Here is a 13,756-nt window from a genome sequence, read left to right as displayed (position 1 = left end):
AGGGCAGAGGAAACAGGTGGCAGCGTGGTCTGGTCTGTAAATTGCCTCGAGAGGAATTCTTGCTCTTTAGCCCACTATGTGATCCTCAGCATTAATTCTAGTCAGCACCATCCCCTTCACTTCCTACTCTTCACCCCCCTTCGCCATTTAGGCTATGGCTCTGCTTAGAAGGGGAGCCAGTTCTTACTGCGTGTTTGGGCAGGGACAAACTCAGCAAGGCTCGGGTCTCAGCTGGTCACTATGGTTATACGAACGCTAGCTTGGAAAATATTCTGCAGGAGCAGTCCCAAGCACTGCAGAGGGAGGGGTATAATGGAGTGGGGGCAATCAGCACTGGTCGTTGTGTTGCTTGAAAGGCTGAAGCTGTGCAACGTGGGACGAGGGAGTGCAGTGGTTGTGTGTCGTGGCAGATGGATGCTTGCTGGTGTGGTGCTGGCTGGGTTGGCTCGGGCGCCTGTGCATACACGTTAAGTATGCGGGGTGGAATTTGGAGGGTAAATATTGATGCGGCATTGTCTGAAAACAACCCTCTGTTTTGAATCCTGCTCGCAAGTACAGGCAGCTCCCGTCTAAACTGCATCCTAATCCTGCCGGCAGCTTTGTTTGGCATTTCTATTGTGGGGCTGTCTTCAGAAATGTAAACTTGCTATTAATGACCTTTTTTTCTTTTAAAATTAGGTGAAAAACCTGACAACAAATGGAAGATTGGGACCTTGGTCCCCATGGCAACTGTGTGAGCATTCGGATGGGGACAGCACAGGCTCCTGTATGTGTAGGTCACGTTCATGTGACAGCCCTCGTCCTCGCTGCGGAGGTCGCAGCTGTGAAGGGGCCAGGATTGAGGTTGCAAATTGCTCAAGGTACCTCAGCATCTTTGTGCTTTTTAGAAAGGGAACAAGAGTTGTGCCCATCCACAGCTTAACTCCTTGTGTTTCTGTGACCATGTTGTATCCCAGCCAAACTGAAGTATGTGTGAGGTCCAGCTTGAAATCAGTGAAAAATCAAGCAGCCCAAAGGCTCTGATAGAAGGGCCTTCAGCCAGGGCTCTTGGAAAACCAGCACCCCAAATCAATGTACACATTAACCTTCCCTACACTGTGCCTTGGTTTCCCCCAACTGTACAGTGAGTAGTGACCCATCAGGAGGAGGTAAGGCAGAGGTAGGTGTTAGCCAAGTGAACAGCAATAAGCCAAAAAAAAATAATCCAATATGCTCATCATTTTTTTAGAGTTTGGATTCCAAAGTTGCATGGCCAAAAGCAAGCAGAGCTCCTTCAGAGCAAAGCTTGTGAAGACACGGTCTAGCCAACCTCTGAGCAAGGCTTGTTTGCCTTCTTCTGCAAGTCTGTGAACCGTCTGCAGCATGCTGGCTAGGTTAAAGCACACATCATCATCTGGCAGCAAGTAGCATAGAGCTTAAGAGGCCTGCCTGCTGGGGACAGCACTTAAATAATGCATGTAGCTCAGCTTGTGTCAAAGTGCTGCCTTTTCAGGGAAGCCTGAAGCTCATGCCTGAGCAGTATGGAAGCTAAATGTCTTCTGGTCAGGTGCCCAAACATAGCCACGGTGTTTGCGTCCATGTTACTCCACCACCCTCAGACTACATCATGTCATGGAGATGGAATAGCGTAAGCACTACTTAACCAGGGTGGGGCCAGCCAATATTTTCGTAAATACTGGGAATACAGTTTTTATCTACTTTATCTTCTCCATAAACATTCGTTCCATTAAGGACAGCTGTCTCTTGACTCATCCCTGGAGATCAGTGCTGGTCTTGGCACCAAAACTTCAGCAATACTCATGTTTAAACTGGCATCTCTCCTTCCAGTTGTGGGCTGTGTTGCCCAAAAGGCATGCTGTCACCCCTGCCCCTGGGCTGCCACCATGGGCTGAGCAGAGCCTTCCCCAGGCAGGCTTTTAATGGCAGCAGCAAATGGAAAGCATGCCAGTGGGATGAGTTTCTCAGCACTGCTTTGATGGCAAAAGAGGCAGGAACAGCTTCTAAGAAGGGGATGAAAAAAAGATTATTCAATCTTAAGACATAAGAAAGCAGCATGGTTTGAAAAATAGGGACATCTGGTCATCCCACATTGGCCTCAGCCCTCAAATTTCCTTTAATTGACATCATATGGCACTGAGATTTCTTTTTGCAAAGAGGGAGCAGGATGCTTAAAGATGAGTTCTATTAGAAAGCTTGAAATCTGAAAATGGAAGGTGTCTATTTCTGTAAAAATCCTGAAACACGAATAGATGCTGAGAATTGTTGGGTTTGGGGGGAATTTTTAGTAGAAATTACTTTCCCCTTTTTTTGCTGCAATAACAGCAACCTCCTGTTTGATTGTTTTCTTTTGGTTTTGTGATTTTACATATACTTGTTCCTTCGGGTTAAGGAGTGGGGAGGTAGTAGGTGGCTTAAAACATGGCAGAATAAGATGGAATAGTAGGATTTTTATATAAGTGAGTTTCTTGGTCTTTGACCTTGTTTGGGGTGGGAGAGAGGAAAAGAAGGAGGGCGAGGGATGAGAGAACAAGAGAAGGCAGGGAGAAACGACTAACAGGGTTCTGAAATAAAGCTGCCAAGAACAGGCAAGAGTTGATAACAAATACAAAAAGTGTGAAGGGCAATGTGGGGTTTACCTTTCATGCTTTGCCCTGATTGGTGCTGTGCCAGAAAATACTTCTTGCCAGCAACATTATTAGTTCAGTAAATGCTTTGAAAATTAACATCTGTTTTCAAGCTTAGCTCTCAAGAACCAGAGAGCACCTGAGTTGTTTTTTGACTAGACGTTTTAGAAAGCTTTTTCTTTGTTAGAAAAAAAAAAAACCAAAACAAATGAGATTTTTTTGGCTTAAGGTAGTGAAGTGTCAAGATTAGGCAGTTCTGTAAGATAGAGCATTGCCACTGGCTCCATATGAAATGAGACCTGCATCACAGAAGAGATGAGATACAGTTCCTCCTCTCCTGCTCCAAGGTTCAGTAGTACTGCCAAATCAGAGGAAGGTGAGCTTTAATAAATGCAAGATTTTAAAGATGAAAATGCTAGCTTCTGTGTAAGCACACGGTTGAGTCCCTGCATGGCAGCAGCGTCACAGGAGCCAGCTGCCTGCACGTGCTCAGCCTGTCGCAGGAGCAAGGCACAGAACATTTGCTGGCACCTCTGTCACTGAGGTGTGAACTAAGGGGGCTTTACATCACATTTGCTTCGGGCTAAGCTACCACTGCTCAGCAGAGATGTGATCACTCATTAAACCATGAGACTCGATCCTGCTTCTGAGCTCTCAATTGCCTCTGATTTCGACGGATTTAAGGTCACACTACAGTGGCATTTGCAGGCGGCCATGAAAGCTAGAAGCAATTATTCTTACTTTTAATGAAATTTGAGCTTTACACTTAATACAATTCAATGCTGAAAGCTTTAGGAAAACATCAAATATTATGAGGGTTGTGATAAACCCGTGGGAGCTGGCAGTAGTATTGCTGTTAGAGATTTAAAGCATCAGTACCTACTGAATTAGCTGAGGGTAGAGTTTTTTACATCCTTTGGCACAACAGGCATTCGTGAGCCTCAAAACCTGCACTCTGTGCATAGGAGTCCAGGAGATATTTTGGGATCAACCATGGCTCAGAAAAAAGGGGTTACGAGACCGGGGGAGATGATGGGGGAATAGTCAGTGAGAGTTACAGCAACCACACTATTGCCCAGCAAATTCTAAGAGTCATTTTCAAAATCATCAGCATTGGCTTCATTCCCTTCCTTTCCAATTCTTAAAGACTTTAATGGGAGGAAAGTTAGGCCAATGCTAAGCACTTTTTGAAGCTCCCTTTTCTAAATCTCCACCAATAGAAAGTTTGTTTGAAACAAATAATCTCTTCTCCAATGTGTTCCATGATTCCCCCGTCAGTACCTTATGTGTTTTGTTATTAAGCATGGCATGATGTGGGCAGACCATTAGGTCACCCCCATCCTCTGTTGTCTCTCTCACCTTCTTTGTTAGAAATGGCGCTTGGACACCCTGGTCTTCCTGGGCCCCGTGCAGCACCTCCTGTGGGATAGGCTTTCAGGTCCGCCAGCGATCCTGCAGCAACCCTGCTCCACGGTATGGGGGCAGGGTCTGCGTCGGACAGAGCAGGGAAGAAAGGTAAGAGTTGCCTGCAATGCCACGTGTTCACCTCTGTGGTTATAACGTTGGCAGTTGGAAATGGTGGTTCTTATGTGAATGCAAATTAAGGCTGTTTGGCTGAATGAGCAAGGTGGAAGGAATTCCAGAGCCTGGGAGGGATGAGGTTGCTCACACGCGTGGCCACTCTCTTTCCATGAGCCTGTGAACATCAGAGACTTCGGAGCTGCCTTCACTCTCAGGCAGGACCTTTCAGGCCTTCACAAGTATTCCTGCTCCCCAAACAGAGGGCTGGCTTCCTCAAGGAAAGGAGAAGCTGTGCCTGCTGTTAGCAGTGTGGAGTTTGTAGATACAGTTACATTGTTCTGATCCATCTCTGAGGACACAGTTGTGTATGTGCAGCTTTCATTGCTAATTGCATCATTCTCTACTAATTGTGCTGATGCACCAAAAGAAGTTCAAGACAAAATATAGCTTAACTCACAGATTCAAGGTTGAGTTTTTGCAGGGCATGGCATCAGAAAAACATTTTTTTTTCCCCCTCTAAACTGAGCAAATTTCATGCAAAATAACTAAAAGACAGTACTTTTTGAACCTACAGAGCTATCTGCACCAATATGCTTCTTCAAGCCCGGCCCCTCATCAAACATATGCTTCAAGGCATCCCCATTTGGTTTCCAGATTTGACATTTCATTAAAGGCCACCTTTGCTTGGAAGTAGGCTGTTGCTTGTCCCTTGAGTGGTCACTTAAGACAGATCTCTCTGCTTTTCTCAGAATACAAAGGGCAATTCATTTAACTTTTTTGATTAGGGACATTTTAATGTTTGGTTTGATTTGTGGCCATTCACAATGGTCCTTTTTGGGTTTTAAAGACTGCATCCGAGTCAATTGCAGTCCTGTGTGATTCAGTTTGAGAACAATATTGATTAAAAAGCTGAACAAAATTAAAGTTACCTTGAACATGACATAGCATTAATTTAGGGCCTGCTTTTAGATGCGTATAGCATCTAGTTCAGCTCCAGTTGCAAACACTGGCTTCTTAGGGTCCAAGCAGCAACAAGGCCAGACCATGTGAAAAGAAGATTGGCAATGTGAAGCTGCTGTTAGTGACAGATCACTGTTGAGTCGTCGTCCCACTGAAAATGTTTACTATCCACTCCCTCTCTTTCTGTCTCATGGGCTTCAGCTTATGAGCTCTTTTGTGAATTCAGTACCTAAAAGTTTTGAGATTAGAGCACTTTCAAAAACACAGTCTTGACCATTTACTCCAACTGTCTCAGCCAGGTTATTCACTCTCCGTTCTGTACAAAGGGTACAGTTCTCTGCTGGGAGCAGTAATATTGCTAATCTAACTGCTGTGTCAGCCTTCTGCTGACCTGTGCATGCATGAATTGCACCCACATGCACCGTGCAGTCTTCTGTCCATCACCATTTTGTCCCTCAGATGTGCTGACATGGATGTTTTTTGAGCAATGCACTTTCTTCTTTCAGATTCTGTAATGAGAACAGTCCATGCCCGTTACCGATTTTTTGGTCTTCATGGGGTCCTTGGAATAAATGTAGCGTGAATTGTGGTGGAGGGATTCATTCAAGGCAGAGGTCCTGTGAAAATGGAAATACATGTCCAGGCTGTGCTGTGGTATGTATTGTTTATTGGCATTGCATAAGGGGCAGCGATTCACATCTAGCATCTAGGAACTTGGTATTTAACTCCTCTCTCCATCTTGGTTTTATTTGTCAAGCTAGAAGAAAATGCTATCCTCAGCTTTTGCTGGAGAGGATGCTGAAAGGAACTGGGAAGCAGAGAGATGGCTGATTCCCTAAGGCAGGGTTCGGGTGGGAGTGTGCGTGTGTACAGGCAGGGACAGACTGCTGTACGGAGGACTTCCTTAGGCCACTGTAGGCTTGGATATCAGGTCCTTTCTGTGAAAGCACTATGGTTTGGTGTTGGTTTTTTTTCTGTCCCACTCCCAAGGATGATCCTATTGAGTCAAAGAGGTCCTACACGTGTCAAAAATGAGTCTCACTGTCATACTTGAGTAAACAACAGGTCAAACACCTAGTTAACCCATCAGTGAGGCAACGGCTACCCATTTTCCCCTCTTTATTTTCCCTTTCCTCTTCTGGCAGCTGTTTCATGCAGCTGTTTTAATTAGTTTTGTGGAGAGTTTTCTTTCATTGTAAGCAGATTTGATCTGGAACCTCCCATCTGTTCACAAGCTGTTTGGCATTTGCTCTAGAATCATGAAGTCCTGAAGCATTCACATTTCTTTGCCCCTGCTAGAGAGCGCAATGTTGGTCGCTGGAATTCCTCCCACTGGTGGTGAGAACTGGAAAGACCCCAAATCACCCCATCCCTACTCAGCCAGAATTTTGTCTGTACTCAATGGATGCGCTACACTGAAGATGGCAAATGTTTTATAGCCCTCACTAGAGAGTTCAAAAAGCCAACCAACCAAAAGTTGCTGTAAAAAGAGATAATCTAAACCCATCTTAAAAATAAAACAATAAACTTTTTGAGGAATAAACCTTACTGACATTTTGTCCTCATGGGGCTCCTCTAGGCTGACCTGAGAGCAGCATCTCAGGGTCACAGCAAAATACTTTCATGCTGTTATTGTTATCTATTGCCTGAATTATTATTCTGTCTATAATGTACCAAGCTTTCAAATCCCAATAGGACTTTGAGTCAGCAAAGAAACACAAACCTGAGTGAGACATAAAAATAACAAACATAGTTCACCCTTGAGATCCACCTGATGCTACGCACCACCACTGCCTCCAGAGTCACCACATTTTGTGTTGTATCCGGCACTGACTTGTGTCTGTGAGGTCAGATAAGGTGGATGGAGATTGCTTTAGACCCATAGGGTACCCCCTTGTTTTCTGGAGTGTAAATAAATCTCTTTCAGTTAGGCTGCTGCTGCTTAATAAGTAAGGAGAGAGCGGTTTTCCTTCTTGGCAGGAATATAAGACCTGCAACCCAGAGAGCTGCCCAGAGGTGCGCAGGAACACACCCTGGACCCCTTGGATGCCTGTCAACATCACCCAGAACGGTGCCCGCCAGGAGCAGCGCTTCCGCTACACGTGTCGCGCCCAGCTGTCTGATCCCCATGAGCTGCAGTTTGGGAGGAAGAAAACCGAGAGTCGATTCTGCCCCAACGATGGCTCAGCAGTGTGTGATACTGACGGTACGTCTTGCCAGCTCTGGGGGAGCTATAGGCTGAGTCTAGATTTGGTGGTGGAAGGGAAATCCTCTCAGAATAACAAGAGCCTGATTGTGTCCGCATAAGTCTCGGCATATACAACTAGTGTCACTGCAGAATGGCAGGGATGGAGAGAGCCCTGTGACTCTAGAGATCAATAGGGTTGTGAGCTCTCTGCTTATGGCAGTGTATAGATCTGGTCTCGCTACTGTCAGGCTGTCTCAAAGAGAACAGGCAAGGAATAAGGGTGTAGAGAAGAAAAGAAGAACCATTTTACAGGACAGGACGTGCTACAGGAGCTCCTCTCTGGGAGTCCCCTTGTGCACTACCTCTGGGGTTATTCCCTTCAGTACTGCCGTGATGCCAGGCATGTACTGAGGACGCAGCCTTGACTGCCACAATTGGCTGCCCAGTAAGATCATTTATCAAGGTTATCAGTAGACTCAGTTTGTGTGTGTACAGATTTCTTTTTGCATCTAGCTTAGCTGTAACCCTGTGGAACAGAACTCTCGCTAGGGGCTTTCAGTAGAAACTCTTCCCCAGGGCACATAAACCCTGATTTTATTCATGGGCTGAAGCCCTTTTAAAAATCCCAACAACGGATTAAGTTGTGATCTCATGGTGTCTTGTTTGTTTTCCTTGAAGCTCTTGTTGATGACCTCCTCAAGACTGGTAAGACCTCTGCACGAATTATCAATGGGGGCTGGTCCTTTTGGGGGGCCTGGTCTTCCTGTTCCAGGGACTGTGAGTTGGGCTTTAGGATCAGGAAGAGAACATGCACAAACCCTGAACCTAAAAACGGTGGTTTGCCCTGCGTGGGGTCAGCGATGGAGTACCAAGACTGCAATCCACATCCGTGCCCAGGTAACCATGATCATCTTCCTGCATGGAATTCGGAGGTGTTTTTCCCCATCTTAATGGTAGAGCCACAAAACAAAACAAACAACAAAAAAAACCACAAACAAAACAAAACCAACCCCAAAAAAATCATTGGTATTACCAAGTTGCTTTTTTTTTTATTAATTTGGGGATTTTTCTGTAATTTTTTTGAAAGGTACTGTAATGATCCATCTATGTGTTCTTTAGTGCTATGACTTAAGTTTCACCTCCGCTCAGAGGGTAACACAGCCACGTCCTCTAGAGGAAATAATATCGTGGGTTGTCTAGCAACTGTTTGCTTCAAGGTTTGATGCTCCATCCAGTGGAGGGCATCACGGTGCTTCTGCTCCTTGATGAGGAGACAGACTTTATAAATGTGGCTTAAGACTGTATAGAGATGCTTGATGTGGCGGTTCTTCTTGTGAACACTTGTTTCTTCCCCCTCTCCTGCTTACGTATTGTTCTTGCGATGGGCATCTACTCTTGACATCAGTTACCATTTCCTGCACAGCCAGCAGGGAGTATTCTTGCCTGGTTTCCTGGTTTTTGAGTTTGTCCTCATGTTTATGTTGCACTCCTGGTCCAGAATAGTAATAATAGACCATTGACTACTGTATTCTCTCTTACTTACCCATCTCTTTGCTCTGTAATAACTATCTGAACTAAATTTAAATGATCTTACACAAATAACCTTGCCTCTTGCAGTTCTAGCAATTATCTACCTCTGGCAATATAGTTTGTGGCCTACACTTGAAAATGCTATGTTATAATGGTAGTATTATGATTCTAAAATTCAATACAAAGATAAAATTCCAATGCAGATATGATCAGAATGTGCAGCAAAAGTGTAGCAGGAGTGTCAAATATTGCACTCTATGGCCTATAAAGAGAAAATAACTCGAACACTATAAAGACAGCTATTAGTACTATTTTGGAAGCTCTCAGTGGCTTTTCACTAATGTCTGTGCCCTTCTTCTGTGCTGTTTTCTCCCTTTGGACACTATGATGTTTTACAATCTGTTCTGAGTGCATGATTACTATTTCTCTGTGTCTCCCTCCTCCCCTGCCTCACTCAATGTGTATACACAAATCCTGGGTTTATCTTGCACTAAATCATCAGGTTATTATCTTCTGAATTAATGGCATGTGGACCTGCAATCAGGCAGTCTAGAAGCCTGACAAGGGGTTGGGGGGCTGGGGAATCAGGGACCTTAATTCCCTCTCTAGTTTTATTATTAACCTGTTATGGGGCTGAGCTCAGATCATAGAATCATAGAATAGTTTGGGTTGGAAGGGACCTTTAAAGGTTGTCTCTCCAACCCCCCACAAAAGAAGCAGGGATAATAAATAAAGCCTCTGAGTTTCCTGTTTCCTGAAGGCTGGAACTTAAGGACTCGGGGCCCCCACAGAAAGAGGCCACACAAGCTCTGCTTAGGTTGTACAGCACTTTTTCCCCCCGAGTAAATCTGCTGTTGCTGCAGGTGAAGCATCAGGAGGCAATATAATAATAAAAACAATGCTCTTTTATAAAAAGTGTGGAATAGAATAAAAAATAGAGTAGAATAGAACAGAAGAGATCAGATTTCAGTGACTATCCTGAAAAATAGTTTCTACTTTGGCACTTTATGCTGCAGAGTCTTTTTGTACATAGACTTCATTCTGCATCCATGGAGTGCAGTACATTCATACCCTCTCTTGATATGAAGTTCTTGTTGTCAGGCCCAAATGTCCTGGGGTGCAAGAAACTGCTAGCTAGTCTGGGCAGGGTGGATCTGGAAGGTGAGATACTGGGGGTCTCCAGTTTTATCACAGTGAGAGGAGTAACCAAAGGCATCTACCTCTCTTCTTGCTTTTCAATGTCCTTCAGTGAAAGGCTCGTGGTCTTGCTGGACTCCTTGGTCTCACTGCTCAGCAACCTGTGGAGGAGGACACTATCAGCGCACACGGACTTGCACCAATCCAGCTCCGTCTAGCGGGGAGGATATCTGCATCGGTCTGCACACTGAGGAAGCCCTTTGCAACACCCACCCATGTGAAGGTAGCCACTTCTCATCCCTGCTCCGGTTGGCTTGAGTGGTGGTGGGAGCAAGGCACATCTGCAAAATGTGTAAAAAATAAACCAGAAACACCACCAGTTAGAAGCTTTTCTGTCCATTCAGTAAATGTCTGTTGAGCCAGGGAAGAAGGGGATGTCCCAGTGTTCAACTGCAGTGCATCACCTTTCTCTTTACCTGTTCACTAGGCCATGCTCTGGCATTGTGGTCCTGGACAGGCAAAATCTTGTTAATGGCTGATCCAGTTAAAGTAATTGAAAAAGCAGGAGCTCTGTGTTTCAATGTGGAAGCTTACAAGATAAAAACCAGGAGTCACAAAGCATCAATCTGTACAGCTGTTGAAGGGACAATCCGTCCTTTTTCTTGCACAGACAGGCAGATGAGCATGTGCTACAACGCAGAGGACAGGGTTTACATCTGTGCTGGTTTTGAACACCTCTGTGTATTTCTGATCTAGTGCAGGCTGACTCCTTCCCTTAGGAACCTCAGCAAAAGTAACTGCTGTAACTTGTGCTGGCTGCTTGAGCTATCCCTGGGAGACCATCTCAAAACTTGGAGGTCCTGGTGCAGCACTGCCCCATCCAGCTCCTTGCATGTCTTTAACCAGAGAGCAGATACAGGAGCTTTTAAGACAGCTCTGTTCTGCACAGTGCTCCACCAAGGGTTGGTTCAGTCCCTGCTAAGAAAACTACAACCTGACAAGTAGGGTGTGAAATTTGCACTGTTATTTGTATTAGGAAAATTAAATCCACTAAAGGACCCTGGGTTAGATGTTTGAGAGAGGCCCAGGCCAGAATCCAGACATTCTTCAGTATGGGAGAATTTTGGTATCTACAAGGGATCCTTTTCCTTCTTGGTGACGTTGTCTGTGTGTTTTCCTGATCTTGGATTTCAGGTGGCTGGTCAGAGTGGTCGGAGTGGAGCTTGTGTAATGAAGAAGGTATCCAGTACCGCAGTCGTTACTGTGAGATACACAACCCAGACCCTTCTCAGTGCATTGGAAACAGCACACAGTACCAAGACTGCCTGTATAATGAAATTCCCGGTATGTACAGTGTCATTGGGGAGGGAGAGGGTGGGCCGGGCCGAACAGGAGAGCAGCTTGTGCCCAGACTGTCAAGCCAGGCTGAGATTTTCTCTACTATAGATTGTATTTGGGTGCTTCTAGAAAAACAAGCAAACAAACAAACATTTGTGCCCCTTGTGGCAGGCACAGCCTAATGGCATTCCTTTAAGGTAGTTTAGAATTTCTTTAAAATACAATTACTCAGAACTGTAGTAAATAATTAGTATTGCTTCACCTGAAATGAAGCTTTTACCTTGGATAGTTCATCTCAGGCTGGGTTATAAAGATTATCTATGTTCTGAGTATGGATACAGGTAACAGAAGACCCTTGAGTTCAGATATCAAAAGAAGCATCCCAAAAGAGCAAAGAAATAAGGTGAAGCAGATGAAGACAATTTGCATGTGAAGTGGGGAGATTAATCTAGGGCCTAACAGAGTGACACTGTTGATGGGCAGGATCATCAACATCTTCCACCCTGTGTTTTGTGGAAACTGAATCTCTCAGGCAAATATCTGATATAGGTCTAGACTGAATAACTCCTTTCCACATTTTCCTTTCTGGATTACAGTGCTCTGACTTAAAACTCCGAGATCTCTAGGCAATGGTGTTCTTATTTTTCATGGTTTTCTCAGCTGTCTTTTTGCCCCTAAACTGAAGAAGCTACAGAGCGATCAGGTAACAGTACTGGAATTGTCAGGTCTTCAGAGAGGTTTTGTTGCGTGTGTTTCACACTCTGAGTTTATCATTCAATTTAGAGAGACTCTCAGCTTGCTGCAAGACATGTGAGCACCTTCTCGTGTCTGGAGCACAGGAGGGTTAATTACTTGAAGAAGTGATGGCAAAATGACAACTTTGTCCAATCATCTTCTCTTTGTTTAGTGATCCTGCCAGCCTCCAGCATTGATGAGAGCATGAACTGTGGAGGTAGGGTACCACTAACTATATATCTTATTTTTATCTTAACCTGGCTTCTTTTCTCCCTGTGCAGTATCAACCAAACCATTAATCTATACAGCTCATATCCCACTGATAGCCTTAATTCCACTGGAGTCTTGCTGTCTGAGTCAGACTGGAGGAATGTATCACATGTCCACTTGTCAGTTCCAAGATTTTTATTTATTTGGGGGTCTGGGTTAGCCATTGAGGGTCATTAATTACCAGGGAGCACACTGCTTGTCTCTGTCTACTCACAGGGTAAATGGTTCAGGAGAAATGAAGGGATATTCCTCATCCCACCATTGTAAGCCTCCAGCTGTTTGAAGGCAGGTGTTTTTTGAATAACCTATAAAGATTTCACTAAACAGGGACTCTTAGATAGATTCTTTGCTGATATAGGATGAGATTAGAGTTTATACTTGTCCTCCAAGCACTTGCTTTCATTCAAGTCCTCACCTCTCACAGAAGTTGTGCCTCCTTCCTGCATGTAACTTGAAATGATCCAGTCATTAGTGTAACTTTTCCACTGCCTCAGGAGCCACTATGATAAAAATGCAGAGAAAGAAAATGGCAGGTTCTTTTGACATTTTAAAATGCTAGTTTCACACTAACAACCATGTCAATTCCTGCTAGCATCACATCCCTACTTTCCTGAAATCTAGATGATTCACAGGCTGCCAAAATCTCTTCTCTCTGTGGAGATCATGGCAAAAAGAGGGTCACCTGTGGCATGGAAATGTGGCCTCTCGGTTTGTGAGTGTGGAGCAATCAATGGAATTAAGATTTCAGCACCTGCAATGTGACACTTGGCTTTCTGTATCGCTCCTCCCTCAGAGGGTGCAACGTGTCTGCCGCAGTTCCTGGACTTCTTGCTACATGTTGTACTCTACTGTTATGCACTGAATCCACATTTCCTTCTTTTACTGCCACCATTGTATTTGCTGTTGCAATCTAGATTTTACCATAGCTAATATTATTTATTTATTACCTAATGTCTGTAATATTTGGCAAAGGAGCCAATAAATAGAAATTCTGTTGATACATCTCAGAAAATCTGTATTTTCAGAGAGATGAACCAGAAAGCTTTCCCTCTGGGCACACACATTCTAGGGTAAAAAAAAAAAAAAAAAAAAGAGAGAGAGAGAGAGAAATGTTCTTTCTTCCCTAAGATATGGCTAAAAGTAATCTGAAAAATCAGATGGGTCTTTCAAAGGTGGGAGTGAAATATAAGAGTGCTTTATGTTTTAGAAAGGATTTCCAACTGTGGCGAGTTGCAAATGTAGCAGTGAAATGAAACATTCACTGCAATGTAAGCAAAGCTGGGCAGGAGGAGAATGTGGCAGTGTGTCATGTAGCTTTACTGAGCACAGTTGCATATTCTGTGTTTTAGCTCTCATGAGTGATGTAAAGCAGAGGTTTTTAGAAAGGAAATGTCTTTTTGGAAAACTCTTGTAACATTTAGTAGGAAATTATTATCTTTCTGCTGGCTTGTTG

General features: G+C 44.3%; 1 protein-coding gene across 7 annotated transcripts in view; it reads left to right on the top strand.

Annotated features, from left to right (window-relative positions):
- Window positions 1-13,756, top strand: part of SEMA5B (semaphorin 5B) — a 295,424-nt gene that overhangs the window by 242,644 nt on the left and 39,024 nt on the right. For 6 of the 7 annotated variants that reach the window (XM_080399745.1, XM_080399742.1, XM_080399743.1 and 3 more), the window contains 8 exons: window positions 679-860; window positions 3,996-4,139; window positions 5,612-5,759; window positions 7,086-7,311; window positions 7,972-8,190; window positions 10,073-10,243; window positions 11,155-11,304; window positions 12,206-12,250. In XM_080399745.1, coding sequence (XP_080255871.1) covers window positions 679-860; window positions 3,996-4,139; window positions 5,612-5,759; window positions 7,086-7,311; window positions 7,972-8,190; window positions 10,073-10,243; window positions 11,155-11,304; window positions 12,206-12,250 — 1,285 coding nt within the window. Of the gene's footprint in view, window positions 1-678; window positions 861-3,995; window positions 4,140-5,611; window positions 5,760-7,085; window positions 7,312-7,971; window positions 8,191-8,698; window positions 10,244-11,154; window positions 11,305-12,205; window positions 12,251-13,756 lie in introns of those variants that run through there. The other variant, XM_080399748.1, reaches the window with a different exon arrangement.

The sequence above is a fragment of the Falco punctatus genome (genome assembly GCF_963210335.1).
Source record: "Falco punctatus genome assembly, chromosome: 8".
Lineage (NCBI taxonomy): Eukaryota > Metazoa > Chordata > Aves > Falconiformes > Falconidae > Falco > Falco punctatus.
The sequence above is the reverse complement of the archived record's forward strand: the minus strand, read 5'-3'. Positions and strand labels throughout refer to the sequence as shown.